Here is a 17,578-nt window from a genome sequence, read left to right on the forward strand (position 1 = left end):
ATATATATATATATATATATATATATATATATATATACACATCCTTTTTTAAAAATACTGAAAAGTGAAACGTGAGAAGCTTTTGCAAAACTATTTCAGCGTTTAGCATCACAATATTTAAATCTTCACGCTAAACACAAAGACTAAAGCGACTAACGCAGTTGTTTACGTTACGCTTGTGATTGACAGTTGGGTCGGTGAATGTAAATCTCACATTTGATTTGCTAATAGAGCCCCACTTTGAGCATGCTGGCCACGCCCCCCGCTCACTTTCACCCAATGGCTGAAGAGCGTGAAAAACACTCATTGTTTGGTATAAATGCCGTGAGCAGCAGCAGGTTCACAGTAAATAACACACGGACGACCCGCTGTGCTCTCTGTACTGGGATCTTTAACTTACCATTATTTATTTAGTGTGTACTGTAAAATTTAAATTAGTGATTTATTCTGTACTATGGGAAAAGAAAGTTTCTGGCTGCTGGTATTGGGATTTTCTCTTATTGCGAGCGAACCAATTTCCAACTCTACTGAAGAAGTGTTTACTAGTAAGTATTGGAAATAAGATAGATACTACTATTTACATTCGTGTTTAATTTTCAGTTTACATTTGTATTGTACATTTGCATATATATATATATATATATGTGTGTATATTATATTATTTTTATATTATATTATATTATATATTATTATGTATGTATATTATTTTATTTATTTATTTTTATTTATTTATTTATTATTTATTTTTTGCAAGTAACTGTAGTTAGATAAACCTTAATCTTAAACATTTGGAACAGCATGTGGAAGTGACTAAAGCACAGGTCCGAGATCAGTGTGTTCCTATTTCTCATGGTCTACTTAATCTGGTCATTGTATATACCCTGATTCTGGATCAGTGTGTTCACAATGCACATTGTTCCTTAGCAGCTGTTCAGAGATAATGGCTTACAAACCCCAGTAAGCACAGCAAAGCCAAAAGCGGTGAGGAAAAACAAAACAGTTTTGGTGGGATGAGGAAATAACTTTGGGAGAGACCCATCCTCCTCTGCCTATAAAGACTATAATAAGGGCAAAATAAACTTCTGAACATTTGTAATTAGTCACATGCTAAATGGTGATAAATGCATAAATATTGATTGTTTCAGGTAACTCCACTGAGCAGACAGTGGACTACAGTGACATCCAGTCCAAGTTCTCCATCAGGAGCACAGAAATCCCTGACGAGGATCTTTGCTACCTTGTCCCAGGAAAACGGGACTCTATTTTGGACTGCAACTTCAAAAATGATTCCCAAACCTTCCTTATTATCCATGGATGGTCGGTGAGTCGCTGATGCCAATTAGTCAGATGGGAAAAACATGCAGTCTGTTTTCAGTGCCATTGTCCACTTGTCCACTTCTTTTTCCCCTATGAATCCCAGGTGTTTTATGTTACTGTTACTACATTTACTTTGCTATATTACTATAGTACGTTAAATAATCACACCGATGTTGAATGTCACCTGTAGGTTGCAGGTCTGTTTGAGAGCTGGGTCTATAAGCTTGTGACGGCTCTGTTTGATCGTGAACCCAGTGCCAATGTCATTGTTGTGGACTGGCTGGATCGGGCCAACGAACACTACCCCAAATCAGCAGAAAACACCAGACTGGTGGGGGCAGACGTGGCCAAGTTTGTCAACTGGTTGGAGGTATGCAGAGAAACACGCTGTTAGCATTGTTGTAATGACCGTCAGCTGAATGTGACCCTACAGCACTGCTGTTGCTCTGGGGCTGTAGTGTTTTTCTGAGCAAATCTTACAAAAAGCATTTTCCAGATCAAAAAACTTAAATGACAGATAAAGTCAATCTGTCCGTCCATCCATCCATCCATCCAATCCAATCCATTCATCATTTCATCCATCCTTTCAATCCAATCATCCATCCCTCCCTCCCATCCATCCATCCATCCATCCATCATCCCAATCCCATCCCTTCATCCATCCATTCATCATCCCTCCTTCCCATCCATCATCCCAATCCCATCCCAACCCTCCATCCATCCATTATCCCAATCCCATCCCATCCCAACCCTCCATCTATTCATTCATCATCCCATCCCATCCATCCATCCATCCATCCATCATCCCAGTCTAATCCCATACCTCAATCCATCCCATTCCAGTTCCATCCAACCATCCATCCATCCCAATCCAATCTAATCTAATCTATCCATCATCCCAATCCCATATATCCTATCCAATCCATCCATCCATCATCCCAATCCAATCCATACCTCCATCCCATTCCAATCCCATCCATCCATCATCCCATCCCTCCATCCATCCCAATCCAGTCCAATCCCATCTCATTCATCCATCCATCCATCCCAATCCATCCTATCCTATTCTATCCTATCCTATCCTATCCTATCCTATCCTATCCACCCATCCATCCATCCATCCATCCATCCATTCCAATCCAATCCCATCCCTCCCATCCAATCCAATCCATCCATTCATCCATCCATCCCTCCCATCCAATCCAATCCAATCCATCCATCCATCCATCCATCCATCCATCCATCCAATCCAATCCAATCCAATCCATCCATCCATCCATCCATCCATCCATCCATCTTATTCTATCCTTTCCTATCCCATCCATCTATCATCCCAATCCATCCATCCATCCCAATCCAATCCATCCCATCCATCCATCCATCCATTCATCCCAATCCAATCCATCCATCATCCCAATCCAATCCCATCCCTCCCATCCAATCCAATCCATCCATCCATCCATCCCTCCCATCCAATCCAATCCAATCCAATCCAATCCATCCATCCATCCATTCATCCATCCATCCAATCCAATCCAATCCAGCCATCCATCCATCTTATTCTATCCTTTCCTATCCCATCCATCTATCATCCCAATCCATCCATCCATCCATCCCAATCCAATCCAATCCAATCCATCCATCCATCCATCCATCCATCCATCCATCCATCCATCCATCCATCCATCCATCCATCCATCCATCCATCCATCCATCCATCCATCCATCCATCCATCCATCCATCCATCCATCCATCCATCCATCCATCCATCCATCCATCCATCCATCCATCCATCCATCCCAATCCCATTTATCCATCCATCCATCCCAATCCCATTTATCCATCCATCCATCCCAATCCCATTTATCCATCCATCCATCCCAATCCCATTTATCCATCCATCCATCCCAATCCCATTTATCCATCCTATCCCATCCATCCCATCCATCTATGGTCATGGCAAATTTGATGTTTCTTTGTCCCTTCAGATCTGGTCTCGAAGAAAAACTTGCAGAGTCTAAGTTTCATGTCTCAGAAGTATTTAACTTTATTGTCAGGCAACAAAGTGAGATGCCAGCTCCGCATCTGAGGCTCCCTTAGATGGGGCACAGTTTTATACCTTTTTCTTATCTCTTAAAAACACACCAAATTAATATCATTGGCTTTTTCTTATCTCTTAAAATACACCAAAGTAATATCATTGGCTGGTAATTTTCACCCTAACAGTTATTTTCCATGATATCATCTACGGGGGCTCTTCTCCCACACCTCCTTCCCATGTACTCCCCAACCTTTCTGCCATAGACACTTCACTAATATAATTGCAGGTGTTGCTTATGTAAGAGAATTTTCTTAGTAAGGGTGACCAGCTTCCAGCTACTGTACGTCTTTTGACTTCATTTCTCATGGGCCTTCTGGCAACTGATGGTCAACCCTTTTCCCACTGGCCAAATGAAACATTGTATCAAAACAGTCAACACTCCCCAGAGGCAAGAAGCCTTCATGTGACACCCTTAATAATGGTCTTGTTCATTTCACAGCCACCTGTTGTCTGGTGGAAAATTACCAACAAAATATGCTCAAGTAAACTTGTCTGACCCTTGCAGTTACAAAGGCCAAGAGGGCCTCACAACACTTCTAGACTTTATAATAAGCAAATAAATTCTACAATTGTTTTCTATTGGATGGATAAAATACTCCATCACTATCCATCCCAATCCATCCATCCATCCCAATCCAATCCAATCCAGTCCATCCTATCCTATTCTATCCATCCATCCATCCATCCATCCATCCATCCCAATCCAATCCAATCCAATCCAATCCAATCCAATCCAATCCAATCATCCATCCATCCATCCATCCATCCATCCATCCATCCATCCATCCATCCATCCATCCATCCATCCATCCATCCATCCATCCATCCATCCATCCATCCATCCATCCATCCATCCATCCATCCATCCATCCATCCATCCATCCATCCATCCATCCATCCATCCATCCATCCATCCATCCATCCATCCATCCATCCATCCATCCATCCATCCATCCATCCATCCATCCATCCATCCATCCATCCATCCATCCATCCATCCATCCATCCATCCATCCATCCATCCATCCATCCATCCATCCATCCATCCATCCATCCATCCATCCATCCATCCATCCATCCATCCATCCATCCATCCATCCATCCATCCATCCATCCATCCATCCATCCATCCATCCATCCATCCATCCATCCATCCATCCATCCATCCATCCATCCATACATCCATCCATCCATCCATCCATCCATCCATCCATCCATCCATCCATCCATCCATCCATCCATCCATCCATCCATCCATCCATCCATCCATCCATCCATCCATCCATCCATCCATCCATCCATCCATCCATCCTAATCCCATCCATCCATCCATCCATCCATCCATCCATCCATCCATCCATCCATCCATCCAATCCCAATCCCAATCCAATCTAATCCAAATCCCAGTCCAATCCAATCCAATCCATCATCCCAATCCCATCCATCATTAAAATTATTTCACTTGGATATATGTCACAATAGTGAAGCAAAGACGATCACAACTTCCACTTCATGTCGACTTCTCATGTTTTGGAGTCTCATTTTATGACCCAGACATGTTGTTTACAGGCTTCATGAGATTAAATGTGATTGTTTGTGTGTTGTTGTTAAGGAGTTGGACTATCCGCTGGAGAAAGTGCATCTTCTCGGCTACAGTCTCGGTGCACATGTGGCAGGCGTCGCAGGAAACCTCACCAACAACAAAGTCAACAGAATCACAGGTGGGCAACCCTTCATTTAACAGTGCATCTGCTCAACTCAATCTCGTTTTCTGTCCCAGAAGTATCTTTGTCAGATGTTTGTATCCTTAGTAAAATCTAAATAGACATGAATGAGTCATACAGTAAAAATATAGAGTTATAAGATGCAGTTTGGTGCTGTTTTCTGATGGTTTTGCAGGTCTCGACCCAGCGGGTCCCAGCTTTGAGAATGCCGAGAGTCTGAGGCGTCTGTCACCCGATGATGCCTCCTTTGTGGACGTCCTGCACACAAACACCAGAGGCTCACCCGACCTCAGCATCGGCATCCAGAGACCCGTGGGTCACGTGGACATCTACCCCAATGGTGGAACGTTCCAGCCCGGCTGCAACATCCAGAACACTATGAAGCTCATCGCCACCTACGGCATTTACAGTATGTTTGAGTATTACAGTGTTTGCTTTGTATTACAGTTTTTTACGATTGCTTAAGCACAATTTTGAAAACAGGGCCCGGTTTGTCATAACACTACACACAATTAACACAACCCTACACTGAAGTAGCACAACACTTCAGATCATTTGCAAAATGAAACACTTCATTCAAAACTTTACACTAATTTAACAAAACCCAACTTTGACACCGTAAGGAACACACATGGTTCATACATTCTGATTCTGTTTGATTCATTTACACACTGCTGTGCTCAGTCTTAAACACTTGTAACTTTTATACTTTTCTAATTATATAGTCTGGGTTTGATTTTTTTCAGAGATATTGTTAGAGTAAAGTACATGAATATATATATATATATATATATATAACACAAGATCAGTACTGCACATTGATGAAAATATTTATTTCTCACCACACTGTAGAACGATTCAATACATCAATGCCTTTCCAAAGGTTATATTTTGCACTGAAAATTAGAACATATTCTAAATATAATATATTACACAAACAAAAATATTTGTGGAGACAAAACACCAAAGCATCATCTCTTGGCCTAGCTGGATCTGGCCATAGCGCTTCATCCACATCTCAGGCGATGTCCTTTCACGCAAGACAGCGAGGGAAGAATCTTTCTTGAAAGGTGAATCCATCCTTGCACAGATCCTGCATCAGTTTGGTCAGGCCTTCTCCATGGCTTGAATGAGGCACATCCTGACATGGGGCTGGAGATTGTCCATGCCAAAAAAAACAACAAACAAACAAAAAACTCCTCAGTGGGTTTAAGGAAGGGACTGTATGGTGGGATGTATTGGAATGAAAACTGTGGATGCTAATGAAACCAGTTTTTTGACCAGGGCAGATTGACCAGGTGGAAATTTATATTGTCCCATATGACAATGTATCTCATCTGCTCTGCATCCATTTGGTCTTCTGCTGTGACGATTTTATGCAGTCTGTCTAAAATGGGAATATGTGGACCGTGTTGTAAGAGCCTAAGTTAGCATGCAGGTGGAGGACCACATTCTGCATGATTGCAACATACATTGGGATGCGTTGGCCCGGGACATTCAAAATGATTCAAAATGATGTTTCTCCCTCTCCCTCTTACTGCAACATTGCCTTTCATTTTGTTGAAGACTCATAAACTCACATTTTGCCTTTTTATAGTACTTGCACCTGATAGTTGAGTTTACAGTGAAGCACCTGAGTGTCTTCACACCTGACGGCTGTGTTTGATCAATTGGTTTATAGGGGTGGTATTTTGGAAAGCAGTGTCTTGAAATGGCAAAGAAGTGATTATTATGTTAGATTTCTGTGTCTAATGTAGAGAAGTGTGTTTAGTGTTGTGCAAAACAATGTGTGTAGTGTTTTGCAAAAAGTGTGAGGCTGAGAATGTGCTTATAGTTGTGCAGATCTAGCCTTGTGTTTTGCTCCTTGAGTGTAAGGTTTTGCTAATTGTGGGAAAAGTTTAATTTAGTGTGTAAGCAATCGTAAAAAACTGTATTATAGGATCTGTTAATATTTTGATTTAGCTTTATTTTTATATTTTCAGTTTTCATTTTAGTTTAGGTTTAAGGTTTTTGTTTGCTTTTGTCATTTTTTTTTTTTTTTTTTTTTTAGATTACAATTTAGATTTATTTCAGTTTTAGTCATTTTAATTATTCAACTTAAACTTATTCCAGTTAGTTGAAAAGGCCATGTTTCTAGTTTTTTAAATTTAAGTTTTCCATCTAATATTTTATTTTATTTGAGCCAAAAATGATTTTTAATAGTTTTAGTTAAAAAATAACAACACTGTTCCTAAAATACTAAATCTATTAAAATTTGTTTGCATTCATCATTTATGTTATTTTTTGATATTTATGTATAGTTTTGATTTATATTTATTTCAGTTTTAGAAATTTTACACTGTTAGTAAAATGTTCACTCTATTAATCTATGTGAATTTTTTATTATTTTCATATTATTTTTATATTTATTATTAATTATATAATAATTATTATTATATAAATATAATATATTTATTATATATTTATATGTTATTTTTGGTATATTTATTTCAGATTTAGTAATTTTCATTTCAGTTTATATTATTTTTTTTTATTTCAACGTATTTCAGGCAAGTTTTTCAAGTTTAAGTTTAAAATGCTATTAAAATAAATTTTATGTGCTTCTGTCATTTTTATTTTTATTTTTTATATTTCTTTTTTGTTTTTTTTTATATTTAGTTTTTCATCTAATATTACATTTTATTCTATTTGGTTACACTTTATTTTAAGGTGATGTAGTTACATTGTACTTACTTAAATAAGTAATATTAATTAACTACACGTATTTACTAAATAGTAACGGTTAGGGTTTGGTTTAGCATTAGTTACTATAGTAATAACAGTACATTATGGATAATAACAAGTAAGTGCATGTAGTAATGTGCAAGTACATTACCTTAAAATAAAGTGTTACCTTTTATTTCATTACTGAAAATGATTTTTAATGGTTTAAGTTTTCAGTTAACAATAATAACACAGTTAGTAAAATGCTTACTCTGTTCAAATCAGTGCGTGTGTACAGTAAACAGTAAGACAGTAAGCCGTCAGCTTAAACCCTCACCCTGTGTTTTTTCTCTAAACATTTGACCTCTCACCTCCCCCTTGACTTTTGTCAGACATGGACCAGATTGTCAAATGCTCCCATGAGCGCTCCATTCACCTGTTCATCGACTCGCTGGTGAACCGGGCGTACCAGAGCTGGGCGTACCGCTGCAGCTCCAAAGACGCCTTCAACAAGGGCCTGTGTCTGAGCTGTCGCAAGAACCGCTGCAACAAACTCGGCTACAACGTCAACAAGATCCGCAGCAGCAGGAGCGCAAAAATGTACCTCAAAACCCGGGACATGATGCCATTTAAGGGTGAGCGACCACCTACAAACCTGCAAAAGATTTTGTAAGCATATTGCGTAGTTGGAGTCGATTGTTCTATTTGTGATTACATAATGAAACATGCCAACATCATTTTTGGCCAGGCTGTTATACAAAGAAATTATGAACACGTGAAGAGCTTATAAAATGAGTCTGGTGATTTTTATATTCATCTCTCTTGTTCTATTGCAGTGTTTCATTACCAGATTAAGCTGCATCTTTTCAGCGACAAAAACGTGACTTTACTGGAGCAGCCAATGAAAGTGTCTCTGTTCGGGACGACCGATGAAAAGGATGATATCTCTGTCATTGTGTGAGTTTAATAAGTTTACTAATTCAATGGCCCCAAAATTATTTGGAGACTGACGCCACACTTAAAAATGTCTGAAATGATACAAAATATCAAAACAATTTTAAATAAAGTTAAACATGGCTGCTAAAACATGGACACTAAAATATGATCATATGTCCTGTCTTTTGCAACCATGCAGGCCCAGCCTGATCACCAACAGCACCATCTCCTTCCTGGTGACATCTGACAGGGACATCGGAGAGCTGCTGATGCTGAACATCCACTGGGAGAAAGACTCGTATCTTTACGGCTTCTTCAGCACCAATCAGTTCATGATTCGCAGAATGAGGATTAAATCTGGAGAAACACAGTCCAAGTGAGTCATTTTAGGCTGGATTTGTTTTTTTTGTTTTTATTTAGCAAGGATGCATTAAATTGATCAAAAGTGACATTTATAATGTTACAAAAGATTTGTATTTCAAATAAATGCTGTTCTTTTGAACGTTCTATTTATCAAAGAATCCTGAAGCATCAAATCATCTTATCAGAATGATTTCTGAAGGATCATGTGACACTGAAGACTGGAGTAATGATGCTGAAAATTCAACTTTGATCACACATTTTAAAATACATTACAATTGAAAATAGTTATTTTAAAATTGTAATAATATTTCACAATATTACAGTTTTTTCTGTATTTTTAATCAAGTAAATGCAGCCTTGGTGAGCAGAAGAGACTTTAATAAGAGACAAAATCATTAAAAAAATCTTACTGACCATGTTTGAATGGTATTGTATATACAGTAGAGGCCAAAAGTGATGTATTTATTTTTAACGACCCTATAAGTTTGATTAAACCATCAAAATTTTGGAAAATATTATATATATATATATATATATATATATATATATATATATATATATATATATATATATATATATATATATATATATATATATATATATATATATATATATTAAATATAAGGGAAAAACAAACCACTAAACTTGGTTAAGGTATTTATTTGCCAAAATTATTTGGTAAAAAAAGGCTACCGGTTTCATTTTACTAACTATAGAAAAGGGGAAAAAGCATACATTGACTTCAATATTATCAGTAATTAATTAGTAATTCATATTTGGTTGAGTCTCTCTTGTTTTGTCATGTGTTCATAATTTCTTTGTGTGACAGCCTGGCCAAAAATGATGTCGGCAGAATTTGGCATGTTTCACTCATTATTATCAAAAAATAAAACAGTCGACTCCAAGCACAACTATGCAATATGCTTACAAAATCTTTAACAATTTTGTAATAATACTTAAATAAAAGGGTGAAACTGCAAAACATACAGTGGTTATTATAGTGAAAATAAGACAAAAACTGATGATTAATAATTGAAAATGAATAATAATGCAATATTTTTTTCTTTTGTTATGCAGGATAATATTCAGACCCAAAGCAGGAGAATTTGGTTCTCTCATTCAGGGTGGAGAACCTGTTGTGTTCGTGAAGTCCACTGAATCCCCTCAGAGCAGGAGAGAGGAGAGGTAAAGCCAGCTTCACTTTCACTGAAAATTAGATATCAGGCCTTCATATACAAAACTTTCTGTCTCTCTTTCCATTTCTGGATTTTCAGGAAGCACAGACTGAAACATCACGGAAGCTTCTTCAAACAGGGCGTCAATGAAGCAGCCGCAGATATGAGTAAAGAACCAGCGTCACTTCATAATGAATCGACAGAGGTCATGACAGAAACCACCACAAAACCACACACAACTTCATGAGGTCAAAGAGAGAATTAAAGGGGCTTTATGAAGAATTCAGAAACCCTTGTTATTAGCGACACCGGTGGCCGTTACGTGAACTGCAGCCAGCAATTTACTGCGTGTTCTCACACTTTTGCACACGTAATGCAATGGTGACGTTCTTTTTCACTCTTTGCTTAGAAGTAAAGAGAAGTACCTTTGCAGTGATATACGAACATCCAGATGCCGTTCACGCTGCTGAGAGCGACGTTTAGATGAATATGTAAATATGTGCTGCACGCTTTCCTCTAAATAAGAAAATAAACACAACAAAAATGACAGCAGTGAGAAAACAGCAGTTAAGAAGACATCTGATCGTAATGATGAATCACACCGCCATCATGTCGACAGATGAGGTTACACTGTTATGATAGTAGATTATATAGTATAATGAGGCTATAGACTATTTATATCTAATAATCCCTTTTCTTTGCATGACACATTGACATTATAGCTCTTTCGGCATTATCCTGAACATTGTATTCATCTCATGTGTCAGTGAACAGAAGAAAGTCTCTCGGGAGCATAAATGTCACATCTTTTTGATTTTCCCGGCAAAAACGTCCCGAGTCCTTTATATAAAAGTTTTGTTACAAACTGTTCACAATAAAAAAGTGATTAATGCATAAATTCTTACATATAGCCCCTTTAAAATGTTTTGTGATTTTATTTATGCTATTTGCACCAGATTTATCTAAAAGTACTAATTTGATGAGAATGTAGGCTTGTGAATTTCACATCACAATTCATCCCAAAATCAAAAGAAAAGAAAAAACTATATATTCATGGATAAAGATGATATAAAAAATCTTGCATATAAAATTCTAAATGCTCATGACTGCAATGCATTCAGAATGATTCACATTACTGTTATACAGTAATTTTACTTAGATTTTATTATGTACATCAGCATAAATGAAGAGCATAAAATAATGACAATTAAGCATTAAAAAAAAAACAATGTTCCTAAAAATAGGTTTCCGTGCAAAAAAATACAATTTCTTATTTCTTTCTTTTGATTTCGGGGGAAAATAGCAGGTTTTGTGATTTTCACCCAAACATAGATGATGTTTAATTTTTGGCCTGTAGACATATTGTGTGTTAAAGAATATTTATCTTCAGATTTAGTAGAATAGATTTTGTAAACATAAAACACAAGTCAAGATCAAAATGACTAAAAGTGAACTGAAGCGAAGCTGTAGATGAACAATATCATCAGTGATCTGTAAAGCTATACTTCACTCAGATGAAATCAATAGAATTTAACATTCCAGTCAGGGATATAAAATTGCCTTTGAATATATTTTCTCCTCAACATATCAATGCAATTTGTATATTTTGGTGAATACCTTTTGGTTATTTTTATGTTTTCCTTTTATGTTTTTAGTGGAGGGTTCAGTCAGTTAGTCCAGACAATAATTACTAGATTTAACCTGGCATATCATCTACAAACTTTAAAGGAAAATGTTTAAAGATATTTTTATTGTGCACAAACTGAAACGAAATCTCTGGGAACACACAGGTCCACATTTGTTCATTGGTCTTTAGTATTTATATATGTCATGATCACACCAGGCTCTCATTCACGCTCACCAGAGACTACATTTCCCATCATCCTCCCTGGCAGTCAATCACACAAACCTTACATTCATCGGACACACTCAGTCATCATCTGAAGCTACAGACCTCTCACCTGTTTGATGGTCCTGTTTACCATCAACACTAAACCAGTTTCCTCGTCCAAGTCAATCTTCAGTCAACTACAAACTCACGAGCACCTCGAGCCGTTCATCAGTCTTCCCTTGTTTTGTGTGTGTGTGTGCTCTCCACTGAGTCTGTAATGTCCATTCTCTCCCTCAACAATCTGCAATATTATTACTTACCTGGTTAATGATTGTGTTCCTGTTAATAAACACTTTGTTTGAGCTTTAACTTGTTTGCTGGTCTTTATGGAAAGTTTTGTTTTTATCCAGTTTTCTTAGAAGACAATGTGTATGTGTGTGTGTGTGTGTGTTGTTCAGGTATTTGCTATATGTTATGAGGACAAAATTTCATTTTTTGGTCCTTATGAGGAAAACAGCTTATAAATAATTCAGCATGATGTTTTTTGAAAATGTAAAAAAGTGACGAGTAGTTTTAGGACAGAATATACAGTTTGTACAGTATAAGAATCATTATGACTATGGAAAGTCCCCATAAAACATGGAAACCCAACATACGTGTGTGTGTGTGTGTGTGTGTGTGTGTGTGTGTGTGTGTGTGTGTGTGTGTGTGTGTGTGTGTGTGTGTGTGTGTGTGTGTGTGTGTGTGTGTGTGTGTGTGTGTGTGTGTGTGTGTGTGCTTGTGTGCACACATACAGTAGAGGGGTAAAGTAAGAATGCAAGGTATTGCATAGCCATCATATCTGAACACGCATACTGTACAGCGGTGGAGTTGCTGACATGCCATACGGCAGTAAACAGTATGAGATTTTAGTAGATGAAGCTGGAAAGAAAAGTCATGAATGACATTTGGATTATTTCTCCTCCACATGAGTTCATAGTTATCTGGTGTTCTTATAATGAACACATCATAATATTAGCTCAAAAACGTTATTTACACCATTAATGGAACTTTTTTTTCTGAAACATTTTAACTCATCTACTGTTTTTTAAATATTACAACTTTCAACAACAGAATTTGCATAAAAGTAACGTTTCCATAATGTTTGAACAATTATCAAATGCAATGTTCCCTTTCGTATAACCAATAAAAACGTGCACGTTCAGGGAACATTCAAAAAAAAAATAATTTACAACTTAATGATAACGTTAGTTCTACTTAATGTTCTTTTGTTAGCTGGAAGTCAGAGATCTCAATAATGAACTCAAACATTTCTCATCACATGATCCGAACTGCTGTTCACATTCATTTTACAGCTCTACTGGATGACATACTGGATGCTATATGGCATCAATGTCTTTTTAGCTGTTGTATCTGTGCCATAATATAACAAGCCATCCAGCTTTGTTTTTATCATTGATAAATCTGTCATGTAAAATGTGATCAATCAATTGCATCTAATAAAGCATGTAAAAAAAAACATCACACAATGCAATAATGTCTTTAGCAGTTTGATTTCTTCATATTTTATCAGAAGTCACCATCTCTGCAGTTGGATATAACTGGAGGTACAAGCAGAACTAGTTTTAGTTCTACCTGATCACTGTTGATAGTAAAAAGCCCACCTTCAGCTCTTCAGTGAAATATTTGCTGATTTTTATATAGTAAACATAAGAATTACTTTTATATTGTTAGTAATATTAGTAATAACTTTAGTTATTTTTTAGAAAAATCAAATGTGAGTATATCAAATATAATCATCAGGCTTTTGCGGAAATTTTATTTGTTCATCTCTCAATCATCATTGTATTACATTACATTATATGTTTTAAAACTAAAGAGCTTTGATCCTAAACTAAGCACTTAAATATAGACATATTATTGGCAGATATAGAGTGACTGATATTTATATGCATTTTATGTCAGTATTTTGTCATGGTATACTGTTATAAGATATAATTTATTTACATTATTATCAGAATTTTAGCTTACATTTTGGCCATATAAATATGAGCATCTGAACTAAACTGCATAGTTTTGCTCAGTTTGTGTCTCTGAATAAAATTAAAGTGTTTTTCCTCCTCGAGTTTGAGCTTCATATTCTCACTAAATCATCACATATGCAAAATTATTTTATTTTATATTTTGTCAAAAGTTCACTGTTCCATTTAAAAAAAAAAAAGAAGATTTTTCTGACTATTATTTCACATGTCAGGCTTTACAGGGTTAACAAACATAGTTCAGGAGCAGTGTGCAACTTGAGAGTCTGTCAGATGATTTTGACTGGCGCACTTTCACATAACGTGCAAGAAGGTTCACGCAAACGCAAGGTGATATTTTGAATATGTGTCTAATTTTAGTGCAAAGGCCGTTCAGACGATGCAGCACAGTCTGTTGCTCATAAATCAACACAGGCTCTTTCCAAAACCTGCTGTCCTGAAAAAAAATCACCAAAAAATCAACCTCTCATTCACAATTAATGAATTCCTGCCATTTATTCAATGCAAAACAATACATAGAATGCATATATATTTTGGGTGAAACAGAGCAAAAACTACTAATTTTTGTGATACAGATATTAGAAAAATGGACATTTGTTCAATGATTTGCATGTCTGTTCTTTGTAGACACACAGAGTTCACGAGACTGAGGTCTCAGTTCTGTATTAGGAAACCAGGACAGAACAGCAATAACTCACACCACGAGTCTGGAAACAAGTGAAGAGGTTAAAGAAGACAGAGAGACAAAGAGAGACTGTGAACAATGTTATGTCCTCTGATGGATGTCATGTGTCTCTGTCCTCCTGTTGGTGATTGGTCAGATGAAGGGGTGTTGGTGTGACCCACAGTACACTCTGAAAATAAAGGTTCTTTATTACGCTTTCATGAAGAACCTTTAACATCCGTGGAACCCATTATAAGGTTCATTATAAAGTGGAAAAAGGTTCTTCAAATTTTTAAAATGTTCTTTAAGTCACCATGAATTTTTTATGGAATATTGCAGTATTATCATTATTTTTGGTTAAATTCATGTTCCTCTTAATCTTGAATTAATATCTTCCCATCCCTCTTGATACATCTCTTCTCTTCTGTTATGATGAGGGCGGGGCAACCTGTCACTCACATGAGATCCACCAATAGAAAACCACAACAATCCAATCAATTCCTCACACTAAATCAAGCCCCGCCCTACATTTGTTCTTGTTTGAGAAGCCACTGTTGTGATAAATTGGTGCTGAAACCGGGTCTCAATTAGGACCCCTTGCGATCCCATTATTTAATCCCCAAATGACGCACTATGTCCATTTAGTGTGTGAATTGTATAAGGTTATTTTGTCATTTAACATTTTGTCATTGTGTTAAACTAAGTGTTAAATGACCAAATATTTCAGTTATACTTAAAAATCAATGATGTTTAATTATTCACTTATTATTATTATTTATTAAGTTAATCAAGTGTAAGAAATTGCATTCAGATGGTTTTATTATGCACTCATTTGTTTTCTTACGCATTCTGCAAAAAATGCTGTTCTTACTTAGAGTTGTCTTGTTTCTAGTCAAAATATTTTAAAGTTCTTAAATCAAGAAGCATTTTCTTGACAAGTAAAAATTATTTTCTTGTTTTTAGAAAAAATAAGTCCAAATTAAGTGAGTTTTTCCAAAAAACAAGCAAAATAATTTGCCAATGTGGTAAGCAAAATAATCTTATTTCAAACCAAAAATAAGATATATAATCTTGTTTTCAATTTGGATTAAGATTATTTTGTTTACCCCATTGGCAGATTATTTTGCTTGTTTTTAGGAAAAACTCACTTAATTTGGACTTATTTTTCTTAAAAACAAGAAAATAATTTTTACTTGTCTAGAAAATGCGTCTTGATCTAAGAATTTTTAGATATTTGGACTGGAAACAAGACAAAAATTCTAAAAAGAACAGCTAACTATATGCACATTTTAAAAGAATATCATTCATATAAACTTAGGATAATCATTAAAGCTACAATATGTAGATTTTTCACTGCTAGAGGCCTATTCAAAACAAAGGCGTAGCTTGATGACGTCGAGTTTGAGCGCAGAATCTTGGTAGATGTCGTCTTCACATCACAGCCGGTGGAAAAGAATCCGACGGGACTCGGGAAGAAATCATGTTAATGGATGCGATTATTAACGTTACTGTAGTATGAAGCAGAGCAGGAGCGAGTGTTGTGGAGCTGAACGAGGAGCTGGTGCGATTGCGCATCACGAGCAGCGGGACTTTTATTATGACACAGTCGGTGGTGCCGCTTCCGCTTTTCCGGTCATGAGTATGAGGTAACGCAGCTCTGTTTATCATATTAGATACATTTGAGAGTGTTGAAAATGATGTTATAACGTTACTCTGTGCGTTCACTCGCCGGCTGCTGTGAGACACTGTTACACACTGCAGTAAGATAGATCCATTTTACAATATCATATTAAATACTGGATGATTGTGTTGATGAATGGCATGCAATTAATTTTAAAACGCATTGTATGATGGAGAAAATTCTGTATTACTGTTACTAAAAATAAAGCTGCATCTGATTATGCTATGTTAGCTACTTCACAAAATAGTGTTTATCTCTGAGGCATGGTAAAGCATGAGACTCACAAAACATCAAGAAAATTAGATTTAAACAATAAAACTAAACGTGTTGAGCTATATAACAATAATTATTTTTTTGTCTATAAATATATCAAAGCAGTTGTTCCCTTGTCTATTAAAACATGTAAATATTAAAGCGTCTTTGGTGTTTCCATGGTTTCTACAAAATAAAACCGGAAACCGAGGGTAACGCGGGCATGACGCAATTGACAGGCGACTCCTCACACGTCCCGCAGCCTTGGTTAAAATTGCAATTTTCTCACGATTTACAAATAGTTGGAAACATTTGGGATATTGTTAATACTCAAGTGAACAAAATATATAACACTGGCCTAGTGGTGTTGGGATATTTTACTGCAAAATTCTGACATATTGCACCTTTAACCAGTCAGTGTTGCATCATATAGCCTAATAGAAAATCATTGCAATAGAATCTGAAGAACATTGCTGGGTTTGAGCAAAGATTTCACCAGTCCTGACTTTCACTGGCAGTTCACTACATTGTTCACCACAGCCACTTTTTTTTTAAGAAGCGATTTCACATTTTTATGTCTCTCTTGAGGGGCATGCTCCTCTCAACCCTTATACACAGTAAAATTGGCATCTGCATCTCAAGGGTAAAATGTGCCTGTGGACCCGCGTGTCTCATAAATAAACGTCTGACGTCAGAGACGCTCTGAACAATGGCATGCAGAACATATAGACACACGTATGGCCTAAATTCCAGATCATCTCATGCACGTGACTGTTGACATGAGAAAAAGC

At 36.6% G+C, this 17,578-nt stretch overlaps 1 protein-coding gene across 1 annotated transcript; it reads left to right on the forward strand.

Moving 5' to 3' along the window:
• The first annotated feature begins 367 nt into the window (after positions 1–367).
• LOC137002865 (lipoprotein lipase) lies at positions 368–12,520 on the forward strand. The gene is made up of 10 exons (XM_067362788.1): positions 368–545; positions 1,146–1,321; positions 1,508–1,687; positions 5,032–5,140; positions 5,319–5,552; positions 8,239–8,481; positions 8,683–8,803; positions 8,982–9,158; positions 10,223–10,330; positions 10,420–12,520. The coding sequence occupies exons 1-10, from the start codon at positions 455–457 to the stop codon at positions 10,565–10,567; spliced, it is 1,587 nt and encodes a 528-aa protein (XP_067218889.1). The 5' UTR covers positions 368–454; the 3' UTR covers positions 10,568–12,520.
• Positions 12,521–17,578: the final 5,058 nt, after the last annotated feature.

This window comes from Chanodichthys erythropterus, chromosome 16 (genome assembly GCF_024489055.1).
Source record: "Chanodichthys erythropterus isolate Z2021 chromosome 16, ASM2448905v1, whole genome shotgun sequence".
Lineage (NCBI taxonomy): Eukaryota > Metazoa > Chordata > Actinopteri > Cypriniformes > Xenocyprididae > Chanodichthys > Chanodichthys erythropterus.